At 42.2% G+C, this 12,699-nt stretch overlaps 2 protein-coding genes across 2 annotated transcripts in view; one reads left to right on the forward strand and one right to left on the reverse strand.

The window, feature by feature from the left end:
- Positions 1-1,914: 1,914 nt before the first annotated feature.
- LOC110504555 (copper transport protein ATOX1) lies at positions 1,915-4,501 on the reverse strand. The gene is made up of 4 exons (XM_090220046.1): positions 4,156-4,501; positions 2,812-2,884; positions 2,445-2,602; positions 1,915-2,319 (listed from the first exon to the last, which is right to left on the reverse strand). The coding sequence occupies exons 1-3, from the start codon at positions 4,162-4,164 to the stop codon at positions 2,475-2,477; spliced, it is 210 nt and encodes a 69-aa protein (XP_090076172.1). The 5' UTR covers positions 4,165-4,501; the 3' UTR covers positions 1,915-2,319; positions 2,445-2,474.
- A 23-nt stretch (positions 4,502-4,524) lies between these two features.
- Positions 4,525-12,699, forward strand: part of LOC110504544 (proton-coupled amino acid transporter 1) — a 63,143-nt gene continuing 54,968 nt past the window's right edge. The window contains exons 1-2 of the mRNA XM_036969757.2: positions 4,525-5,095; positions 12,218-12,310. Coding sequence (XP_036825652.1) covers positions 12,280-12,310 — 31 coding nt within the window. The 5' untranslated portion in view covers positions 4,525-5,095; positions 12,218-12,279. The remainder of the gene's footprint in view (positions 5,096-12,217; positions 12,311-12,699) is intronic.

A 12,699-nucleotide genomic window follows, 5' to 3' on the forward strand; every position in this document is an offset into this window, starting at 1 on the left:
TTGATAGAACAGAACAGACATGATATCACTGATAGAACAGAACACACATGATATCACTGATAGAACAGAACACACATATCATGGATAGAACAGAAAATACATCACATTCTGAAAGCAGGAACACGAAGATCCAATGTCATTGTCATTGGACACAACCAGTTATGAGCCAAAGAAGCCAGAAGACAAAACCATTTAATCAGATACTGTATATTGGCTATAACTTATAAACTAAAAGGCTCTTTCCAATCTGTCCCCCCAAAAAATGTATTCATCTGACTAAGCTGCTTGAAAGAGTTCATTTTCAAGAACATCTGAAGAGCAGAGAAAGACAAAAACCGAGTGGCATGAGGAACCCAGTAACAGTGATGACAGCCATGGTGTCTGTGGAGTTTAGGCTGTACACAATGTGCCTGTGTGCCCCCATGGTGGCTGGTCTAACCGGAGGGGACCAGCGAGGACCTGTTCGTCGTCTGTAACAGCTTCTCCAGTTGCACCATGATTCCAGTATGGACAGGTGAGCAGAGTTACTGCTACCCGTCTACCTTTTGTGGAGAGAGGGTGGCTAAATCCCAAAACACCATATTCCTTTTATATTGTTCGTTATTATATCCCTTTATATTCCCACTACTTTTGACCAGGGCCCATAGGGCACTATATTATATGGGGGATAGGGTGCCATTTGGGATGCATTCAGTGCTATTCCAAACTACTGTACAGCACAACAATTGGGCCACTGTGTCTGAAATGACAGTGTGTTGGCAGTAGTGTGACGTGCTGTCATCAAACCGAAAGCTTTGTTACATCAGGCAGCGTTGTCCCACTCACAAGATGTCATGAATGTGGGCTATTCATTCAACTTTACTACGGTGACGTACCCGTTTCATCCAAGAGAACAACAGTTCAATGTAGCACTACAATTAAAAGTATATAGCATCAATTAAAGTATTATAACCACAAAGTATATTATAACTTTTTTTAATGGTGGATGTTTCTCTCTAAATAACCCAACAAATGTCCCTGTAATGACTGACTGACTGCCTACTACTGTGTGTACAAATGACAACATAGACTAAGTTGATGGCATGAATGTGAGATACCCATGAGTACCTACTGTATTTGATTCATTATCAGGTACACATAGTTTGTCTTGGATCTTCATCTCTGGCTCCAGTGGTCTCTCTCCTTCCGTGCTCTCTTCACTATCAGACCAGATCTCAACAGAGGTAGGAGAGCCATTGCCGCACAACGCCTCAATATTCTCTCAGGTAGGCTATGAAATGTCTCAAGTAGCTGATGTGAACGCTAAAGGATTTATCACTGCATTAGAGCATTACAGATCAATCATTTATCTTTGATGAAAACGGTTGATGTTTGCATTTGCATGGTAAAAATGTACACGTCATTGTGCAAGACACCAAAGTCTAATTCCATGGAATTGCTGACAGGGACAACTCCTCCGGTCAAATTAAACCAAGAACTAACACTGCCACCCAGTGGCACAACGTGTCACATCAGAATCTGACAAGACTTAAAAAAAAAAAAAAAAAAAAAAAAAATGTATTTTACCAGGCAAGTCAGTTAAGAACAAATTCTTATTTACAATGATGGCCGACTCCGGCCAAACCCGGACGACCACCCAATCACAGCCAGATGTGATACAGCCTAAAATCGAACCAGGGACTGTAGTGACGCCTCTTTCACTGAGAGGCAATGACTGAAGACAGCTGCACCACTCGGGAGCATAAAACTAAAATAACGTTCACACAATATAGGAAGTTCTAAAACTTGTATGCTGGCCCTTTTTTTTTGTTGCATTTGCATTTGCACAGTTCCTCGTTGGGATAACAAACAGCTTTTTAGTCAAACCTTCTGTGGAGGGCTGTCCTTTGTATTACAAATAAGAGAACAGGTGACTAGAATCAACTTTTTAATTTTTACATATGGGTGAACATGAACAATATTCAGAGATGAAAGGAAACCTTAATACAGGATGATTTCCCCCCATAATCTAATTTACCTGCAGTAGGCCTAACATTTACCCATAGAGGTACATGATCTATTTAATTTAGTCAGCAATCGTACTGGATTTTCATAGTGGATGCGTCCCAAACAGTACTCTATTCCGTATAATAGTGCCTTACTTTGGACTGGGGTCCATAGGGTGCCATTTGGGATGCATAAATAATAGTGTTTAAATAACAAAAGTGGACAGCGTGAACTCTTTACAGTGATCCATGAAGACATAACAGCAAGACTGTTCTGCAGTCAGAGGGTTCTTTCTTCTCATAGTCATCCTTCAGATAATCACCAACCCAACAGCTAACACACAGAAACAAAACAGGTTGCAAATGGTGAGAAGAGGAACGACATGTTGGGATGGAGGGGGAAGTTGTCGATATTGAATTGATTGTCACTTCATATATATTTAGACCGTGAGAGTTCACCTGTTCTATAAGAGGAAAGAGGAGGATTCTTCACTTGGGGCCGATGTAGTTAGCCTCCTTTCCAGTCTTCTTAAGTGTTTCCAGAAGCACGTCCGTGTCCTTGTCAGACTCAATGAAAACCTTCTTGTTGGAGAGGTCGATCTCAAATTGGACACCACCTTACGCCAACAAATAAGACAGAAAGAGAAAATAAAACAATTTCAACGAGCCAGTCAATATGACAAGTAATCTATATTTGCTGAATTTAGCTAAACCAAAGTACACAATTCTCAACAAAGTGTGTGTGGATGTGAGTGCTGTTTAACAACCTTCTCCAAATATTCCAGAATTCTGGATTTGCTGTGACATTTAGCTATGAGACACTCACCCAGTTTATTGAGGACTCGGGTAACTGCACCAGAGCATCCCTCACATGTCATGTCCACAAAGAATTCCTGCTTCTGTGGGAATAATTCACAGTCCGGGAGTTATGCCTCATTCTCATGTTAGTATGGGACAGCTAATCAGTTAGCAAGCAATGACTAGCTCAACTATTAGTCTGATTAAATCAGGCTGTAATACACAATGCATTGGAATATACAGCCTGAAACTAATCACTGCAAAATCGTGTAAATGTTTCTTACAAGCCAGAATGTGGAATAAAATTACATTTAAATGTACTCTACACCAGTTGTCTGTGTGGTTTATTTTGTTCTTCAGTTGCTTGGAATTTAAGACAAATTATTCACGGGAAAGTATTGTTTCCCTGACTTCTTAGAAAGCAGCTAGGTATATGTTCGGGTCAGCACCGATATTGTTTTGTTTGTTTGTTGTTGTATTGAATACTAGGTTTTCTCAATAACTTTTGAACCAAGCATGCCATGACAATGAAACACCATGTTTTTATGTATCAGGGGAGGTTGGAGAACATGTGTTGTGTATTTTAACCGGATTCAAAAAAATAAAAAAAATACTTTCATAGGAAAGTCGTTTATCTGATCTAAGTATTAGAGACCTCTCTAATACTCAGAAAGCGCAACTCCCATTTACCAGCTCTGAAAGCATTATAAAAAGGTCAAAATACCTTTCGTTGATCACCAAATATAGAGTTCATACGACTATATAATTCTAGGAAACATCGAAATAAAAAACAACATGTACAAGCAACCTAAAACCAAATCCTTTTCGGCACCTCCAGTCCCTCATTACTGCCACGCACAGGTCGGAAATCTGCAACAGCTCAATACATTAGAGGTTCCAAATAGGCTTTTTTTCAGTTGCTTGTACATTTTTATTTAGACCTTTTTTCGAAGTACATACCGGCCATTTTAAAGGGGAAAATGAAGATCGTTGATCACCAAATATGGAGTTTCGCTGAGCAACGAACGTATTTTGACATAACGCATAAACTGGTGAATGAGAGTTTAAAATCGGACCATTTCGGTCCCTAACGCCTAGATACTGATTCAAGTAAACTATACTTGCCTGTGGATATTTTGTCTCAAGGACAAGCCGCACAGACAATCGGTAGAGTACGTTTAAATATAAAATTGTATTAAACATTCTGGCTTGTAAGGAACAATTGCACGATTGTGCAGGCATTAGGCAGTAACGTTACACCAATTAAATTGTGCATTACAGCATGATTAATCAGACTAACTAGCTATGTATAAAGCACTGCAGTCCAATCTCAGCACTATGTAACAATGTGCGAATTTATACAATAACTCACGGTCGTCATGTTGAGGTAGAGCGCAAGATCAATGGACTTTCTCCTCTTTCAAAGCTTACACGACTAACTAGCTGCTGAATATGTTGCTGCCTTGTCTTGCTTGCTAGCTAAAGTACATCAAAGTTAGGGACCATCGACATGTTGCTAGATATTGGTGAAAGTAACTGCATATTTGACTCAATATTCACATGTAGAAAGTTGGTGGGACGAGTGCACAATTATACTGACTAATATCAGATATAATTATTTTGCAGAACACTTTCAAATTACATTATTTTGGAAGAAGTAGTTTTTTTTCTTCTCATAAAAATATTGCTGCAGGTAACTTTTCCAGAGCCCTTAAAACGTCACACCGGAATACGGAAGTTTGAAACATTTAGATTTTTTTATTTTTTTTAACAAAACTGCTTCAAATGAACCAAATATGAGAGACCGCGAAAAAGTGACATATCACAATAACGATAGATTATGGTGCGCATTTTCTGATAAGAACAACTAGCCCAGTTTGCTCCATGTGACAACACGCAGGGCCCACGCTTGTAGCAACTTGACCAATTCAATGTTTGGGGTGATGTTTCATACCAGACAATCGGCATGATTTCACACTAACGAAAATTGACTTAATTTGGATGGAAAGTTAGTTTGCTAACAAGCCAGCTAGCTATAGCTATAAAACCAAGCACCCAAAATGCAATCAGCTGATATGCAGCATCTTCCAGGTCATGTGACCAACCCCCCCCCCCCCCCCCCCCCTGGGTTTCAGAAGGGGTCTCCAGATAGGTAGCACTAGCTGTTCACTTGTATGGAACCAGATATCGTCTCTTCCTATCACAACCAGTACAATATCGACGGTAGGAAAAAGACTGCTTTCCCAAGACAAGCCCCTCTAGCGAACCTCTTTGATGTAAATACTACCGAGCCAGGAATCACAGCTTTACAGGTGAATTAACATACAATAATCATGACTAGATAATTAGCCAGGATTGGAGCATGCAAAACAATGATGTGTTGTCAACTAACAGTATCCAGCTGGAGGTGGTGTAGCTGTAATATGTGATCAAACAATGCTGTTGTTACTTGATATATAGGCTAGTTTGGCTAACGAATACAGCCCCAACAGAACTGTTTCTGATAATTGGCTTTGAGACCATTCAAAACAATATTACAGTTTTGAAACTGCAGTAAAAAAGTGTACTACCTGCAGTCGACTGTGGTATTTTGGACGCAGTAATTGCAGAATAACTATGGCCTTGCTGATATAATATGGCCTTGCTGATATCAAGTGCAGTACCTAGTTAACGTCATACCAATTGCTTTTTTGTTGTTGTCTGCTAGTAAAATAAGTGGATAGTTGTGGGTAAGTAGCTACAGTGGCTAACTGACAGCTACTGTGTCAAGCCCTTTTGTTGGTAATTCTGTTAATTGATTAATGTATCCTTATTATGTCCAGATACAGTGCATTCGGAAAGTATTCAGACCCCTTGACTTTTTTTTCTCCACATTTGTTACGATTTTCCCCCCTCATCAATCTACCTACACACAATACCCCATAATGACATCACAATACCCCATAATGACATCACAATACCCCATAATGACAAAGCAAAAACAGGTCTTTAGAAATGTTTACAAATTCATAAAAAATTAAAATAAAAGTTTAGGTGCATCCAGTTTCCATTGATCATCCTTGAGATGTTTCTACAACTTGATAGGAGTCCACCTGTGGTAAATTCAATTGATTAGACATGATTTGGAAAGGCACACACCTGTCTATATAAGGTCCCACAGTTAACAGTGCATGTCAGAGCAAAAACCAAGCCATGAAGTCGAAGGAATTATCCGTAGAGCTCCGAGATAGGATTGTGTCGAGGTACAGATCTGGGAATGGGTACCAAAAAATGTCTGCAGCATTGAAGGTCCCCAAGAACACAATCACAGAACAATGAGACAGATATTTCACTGAATGTATAAATGTTGAGCATCCGGTTGGCGTTTCCACTCACTACCAAATATGGTAATGAGAGGAAGCCCACTGGCAGGCAGTGGGAGAAGATGGAATGAGATGGATTTTGGCTGACATTCTGCAAGTCTTCCCATCAATTAAACATTTGACCTCAACACAGTTCTCTGTTCCCAAAACTAAAATCTGTTATGAACAGAACAGACTAAGTTTTGTAGACTTTACCCTTTACGTGCTGTTTATAAGTGCAAATGTAAATTTAGTTATTGAACATGCACACTTCACAGATTAGGCTTTCCCTAATGGAAATATGTAGATGTTAACTAGAACGCACCAATAGGATATCGCTAGCGCATGCTTGGCTCTGCCCACCTCCTTGCTTGTTCTGCCCACTATGAATAATTTGTTTCCGTTGGAAACGACAAGCTGTGGTCAATCTTGGCTTATAAAAAATCTTTGACACAGTGGCCTCCATCATTCTTAAATGGAAGAAGTTTGGAACCACCTAGAGCTGGCCACCGGGCCAAACTGAGCAACCGGCCGAGAAGGGCGAACCCGATGGTCACTCTGAAAGAGCTCCAGAGTTCCTCTGTGGAGATGGAAGAACCTTCCAGAAGGACATTCATCTCTGCTGCACTCCACCAATCAGGCCTTTATGGTAGAGTGGCCAGGCGGAAGCCACTCCTCAGTAAAAGGCACATGACAGCCTGCTTGGAGTTTGTCAAAAGGCACCTAAAGACTCTCACACCATGAGAAACAAGATTCAGGCTATATATATTTTTTTGACTCCTTCACTCCTGCTGTGCTGTGTGCACCTTGCCATTTTACACCAGAGATCTGTATATAATGACGAGATGCCTCCGTCCTAACAATGGGAGTTGTCCCAAAAGTGGGAAGGCAGACGACAACCTTTAGGTCTAATATTAGTCCATAGAAACACACTGGAATTATTTTTGAAAGATTTTTTCAGGAGTGAAACCTCTCGCTTTGCCTTTTCCTCTCTGTTTTATATTCATACACACACAAACTGCCACTCTCAATATCAAATATATATATATATATATTTTGCAACATGCTTAATAAACCAACAGGTGTAGACTGACAGTGAAATGCTTACTTAAGGGTCCTTTTCCAACAATGCAGAGAGATAAATATATATAATAATAATAATAATAATAATAATAATATATATAATAAATGCAGCAAAATAAATAATAATACAAAGAATAAGTACACAGTTTTATTTTTTTATTTCACCTTTATTTAACCAGGTATTTAACCAGGTAGGCAGGTAGGCAAGTTGAGGACAAGTTCTCATTTACAGTTGCGACCTGGCCAAGATAAAGCAAAGCAGTTCGACACATACAACAGCACAGAGTTAGACATGGAATAAACAAACACAGTAGAAAAATAAGTATATATACAGTGTGTGCAAATGAGGTAAGATGAGGGGGTAAGGCAATAAAATAGGCCATAGTGGCGAGGTAATTACAATATAGCAATTAAACACTGGAGTGATAGATGTGCAGAAGATGAATGTGCAAGTAGAGATACTGGGGTGCAAAGGCGCTAAATAAATACAGTATGGGGATGAGGTAGTTGGATGGGCTATTTACAGATGGGCTATGTACAGGTGCAATGATCTGTGAGCTGCTCTGACAGCTGGTGCTTGAAGTTCGTTAGGGAGATAAGAGTCTCCATCTTCAGCGATTTTTGCAGTTCGTTCTAGTCATCGGCAGCAGAGAACTGGAAAGAAAAGGCAGCCAAAGGAGGAATTGGCTTTGGGGGTGACCAGTGGAACATACCTGCTGGAGTGCGTGCTGCTATGGTGACCAGTGAGCTGAGATAAGGCAGGGCTTTAACAAAGACTTGTAGATGACCTGGAGCCATTGGGTTTGGCGACGAGTATGAAGCGAGGGCCAGCCGACGAGAGTGTAGTGGGCCGCAGTGGTGGGTAGTATGTGGGGCTTTGGTGACAAAACAGATGGCACTGTGATAGACTGCATCCAATTTGTTGAGTAGAGTGTTGGAGACTATTTTGTAAATGACATCGTCGAGGATTGGTAGGTTAGTCAGTTTTACGAGGGTATGTTTGGCAGCATGAGTGAAGGATGCTTTGTTGCGAAATAGGAAGCCGATTTCTAGATTTAATTTTGGATTGGAGATGCTTAATGTGGGTCTGGAAGGAGAGTTTACAGTCTACCAGACACCTAGGTATTTGTACTTGTCCACAAATTCTAGGTCAGAACTGTCCAGAGTAGTGATGCTGGACGGGCGGACAGGTGCGGGTAGCGATCGGTTGAAGAGCATGCATTTGGTTTTACTAGCATTTAAGAGTAGTTGGAGGCCACGGAAGGAGAGTTGTATGGCACTGAAGCTCGTCTGGAGGTTAGTTAGCACAGTGTCCAAAGAAGGGCCAGAAGTATACAGAATATTGTCGTCTGCATAGAGGTGGCTCAGAGAATCACCAGCAGCAAGAGCGACATCATTGATGTATACAGAGAAGAGAGTCGGCCTGAGAATTGAACCTTGTGGTACCCTCATAGAGACTGCCAGAGGTCCGGACAACAGGCCCTCCAATTTGACACATTGAACACTGTCTGAGAAGTAGTTGGTGAACCAGGCGAGGCAGTCATTTGAGAAACCAAGTGTCGTGTCTTTGGCAGGCCAACGCCATGACACAAGGCTGTTGTGTCTGCTGATAAGAATGTGTTGATTGACAGAGTCGAAAGCCTTGGCCAGGTTGATGAATACGGCTGCACAGTATTGTCTCTTATCGATGGCATAAGTTTAGGACCTTGAGCGTGGCTGAGGTGCACCCATGACCAGCTCAGAAGCCAGAGAGCATGGAAAAGGTCAGTGATCTGTTTGTTAACTTGGCTTTCGAAGACCTTAGAAAGGCAGGGTAGGATAGCTATAGGTCTGTAGCAGTTTGGGTCTGGAGTGTCTCTCCTTTGAAGAGGGGGGATGACCACGGCAGCTTTCCAATCTTTGGGGATCTCAGACGATATGAAAGAGAGGTTGAACAGGCTAGTAATAGGGGTTGTAACAATTTCGGCAGATCATTTTAGAAAGAGAGGGTCCAGATTGTCTAGCCCGGCTGATTTGTAGGGGTCCAGATTTTGCAGCTCTTTCAGAACATCAGCTATCTGGATTTGGGTGAAGGAGAAATGGGGTGGCTTGGGCGAGTTGCTGTGTGGGGTGCACGGCAGTTGACCGGGGTAGGGGGAGCCAGGTGGAAAGCATGGCCAGCTGTAGAAAAATGCTTATTGAAATTCTCAATTATCGTGGATTTATCGATGGTGACAGTGTTTCCTAGCCTCAGTGCAGTGGGCAGCTGGGATGAGGTGCTATTATTCTCCATGCTCTTATTCTCCATGGACTTTAGTGTCCCAGAACTTTTTGGAGTTTGTGCTACAGGATGCAAATTTCCATTTGAAAAAGCTAGCCTTAGCTTTCCTAACTGCTTGTGTATATTGTTTCCCTGAAAAGTTGCATATCATGGGGGCTATTTGATGCTAATGCAGTATGCCACAGGATGTTTTTGTGCTGGTCAAGGGCAGTCAGGTCTGGAGTGAACCAAGAACTATATCTATTCCTAGTTCTAATTTTTTTGATTGGGGCATGCTTATTTAAGATGCTGAGGAAGGCACTTTTTAAAGAATAACCAGGCATCCTCTACTGACGGGATGAGGTCAATATCCTTCCAGGATACCTGGGCCAGGTCGATTAGAAAGGCCTGCTCACTGAATTGTTTCAGGGAGCGTTTTACAGTGATGAGTGGAGGTCGTTTGACCGCTGACCCATTACGGATGCAGGCAATGAGGCAGTGATCGCTGAGATCTTGGTTGAAGACAGCAGAGGTGTATTTGGAGGGCAAGTTAGTTAGGATGATATCTATGAGGGTGCCCGTGTTTACGGATTTGGGGTTGTACCTGGTAGCTTCAATTTAAGATAATTTTTCTTTGATCCAGCGACAAGAAACAAAAAAGAACTGTACTTGATAGTCTAAAAATAATCAAAATTGATTAGGCCTAATAGCCAATAAAACTGACTTGACTACTTGCTAATCGTCTAAGTTGTTCTTCAGCACACATGGTAGCACGTTGTGCTACTAATAACTTACTGTCATCACTCCCCTGAGGGAGGAACTTGTGTGTGTGTGTGTGTGTGTGTGTGTGTGTGTGTGTGTGTGTGTGTGTGTGTGTGTGTGTGTGTGTGTGTGTGTGTGTGTGTGTGTGTGTAGGCCTACATGTGTTGACAAGAAGTTGAAGTTAAACCAAGCCCTGGGATGTTGTCGCACGAGAGAGACAACAAAATATTAAAAGTCACACTCCCAGGAGAACAGAATGTAGCCTGCCTCGTTGCCTTTTCAGAACAGGAGAATAGAAAGAATGTTGCCAATTCAGAACAGCAATTGTAATTTCAAGGTTGTTCGGCAGTCGCAGTCAGGATCTGACTGTACAGTAATAGCATAGAACTAGCCTCGACTCCAGCAGTTCTAGGTTTCTCCAGATAAGAACACTGCTGGTGCTTGAGGTCTGGTATCTGGTAGACCATTTATAAACTCAGCAAAAAAAGAAACGTCCCTTACTCAGGACCCTGTCTTACAAAGATATTTCGTAAAAAAAAACAAAAAACTTCATAATAAGATCTTCATTGTAAAGGGTTTAAACACTGTTTCCCATGGTTCAATGAACCATAAACAATTAATGAACATGCACCTGTGGAACAGTCGTTAAGACACTAACAGCTTACAGACGGTAGGCAATTAAGGCCACAGTTATGAAAACTTAGGACACTAAAGAGGCCTTTCTACTGACTCTGAAAAACACCAAAATATAGATGCCCAGGGTCCCTGCTTATCTGTGTGAACGTGCCTTATGCATGCTGCAAGGAGGCATGAGCACTGCAGATGTGGCCAGGGCAATTAATTGCAATGTCCGTACTGTGAGACGCCTAAGACAGTGCTACAGGAGACTGGACGGACAGCTGATCGTCCTCGCAGTGGCAGACCGTGTGTAACAACACCTGCACAGGATCGGTACATCTGAACATCACACCTGCGGGACAGGTGCAAGATGGCAACAACAACTGCCCGAGTTACACCAGGAACACACAATCTCTCCATCAGTGCTCAGACTGTCCGCAATAGGCTGAGAGAGGCTGGACTGAAGGCTTGTAGGCCTGTTGTAAGGCAGGTCCTCACCAGACATCACCGGCTACAATGTTGTCTATGGGCACAAACCCACCATCGCTGGACCAGACAGGACTGGCAAAAAGTGCTCTTCACTGACGAGTCGCAGTTTTGTCTCACCAGGGGTGATGGTCGGATTCGCGTTTATCGTCGAAGGAATGAATGTTACACCGAGGCCTGTACTCTGGAGCGGGATCGATTTGGAGGTGGAAGGTCCGTCATGGTCTGGGGCGGTGTGTCACAGCATCATCGGACTGAGCTTGTTGTCATTGCCTGCAATCTCAACGCTGTGCGTTACAGGAAAGACAACATCCTCCGTCATGTGGTACCCTTCCTGCAGGCTCATCCTGACATGACTCTGCATTATGACAATGCCACCAGCCATACTGCTTGTTCTGTGCATGATTTCCTGCAAGACAGAAATGTCAGTGTTCTACCATGGCCAGCGAAGAGCCCGGATCTCAATCACATTGAGCACACCTGGGACCTGTTGGATCGGAGGATGAGGGCTAGGGCCATTCCCCCCCAGAAATGTCCGGGAACTTGCAGGTGCCTTGGTGGAAGTGTGTGGAGTAACATCTCTTAGCAAGAACTGGTAAATCTGGTGTAGTCCATGCGGTTGAGGTGCACTGTAGTACTTAATGCAGCTGGTGGCCACACCAGATACTGACTGTTACTTTTGATTTTAACTTTGTTCAGGGACACATTATTCAATTTCTGTTAGTCACATGTCTGTGGAACTTTTTCAGTTTATGCCTCAGTTGTTGAATCTTGTTATGTTCGTACAAATATATTTACACATGTTAAGTTTGTTGGAAAAAAAACGCAGTTGACAGTGAGAGGACGTTTCTTTTTTTGGTGAATTTAGCATGGAATGATCTACAATTACATTGTCCTTACCACAGTGTCTCTGGAGGAGGAATCCAAGAGGCAGCAGGAGGATCCACCCAGTACCAGCGGACCAACCATGACCTCTGACACTGACCATCGTCAAGACGGTATTGAATTTGAAACCCCATGGCTCTGTTTTAGTCAGAACAGACGCCTGTATTCATAGTGTCTCAGAGTAGGACTGCTCATCTACTACCAGTGTCTCCGTATGAGCAGGAGGCCGATATATTATTTTATGCGAGAAATAGTACTCCTACTCTTGAGTAGCTTCATGATTACAGGCCCTGGGCTGCATTCAGCAGGGATCAACGTTGTGGAACGTGTTCATTTGTAATATATTATGTAGGACAAACGAGATTCTCTGACATGTAGAAGACGATAAATGTCTATTCATGACATTTGCCTCGTGAACATATCCAGGAAACTGAGGTAACGAGTGATTGAGGGAGATAAAACATTTTTCCACATGCAGACGCTGTTTTCTTCTGATATAATG

Source organism: Oncorhynchus mykiss, chromosome 25 (genome assembly GCF_057628025.1).
Source record: "Oncorhynchus mykiss isolate SJ-2025 chromosome 25, ASM5762802v1, whole genome shotgun sequence".
Classification (NCBI taxonomy): domain Eukaryota; kingdom Metazoa; phylum Chordata; class Actinopteri; order Salmoniformes; family Salmonidae; genus Oncorhynchus; species Oncorhynchus mykiss.

Coding starts and splice junctions, on each gene's coding strand:
- LOC110504555 (XM_090220046.1), bottom strand. Junction 2,603..2,811: donor CCGAGTCCTCAATAAACTGG/GTGAGTGTCTCA, acceptor TGTTGGCGTAAG/GTGGTGTCCAATTTGAGATC.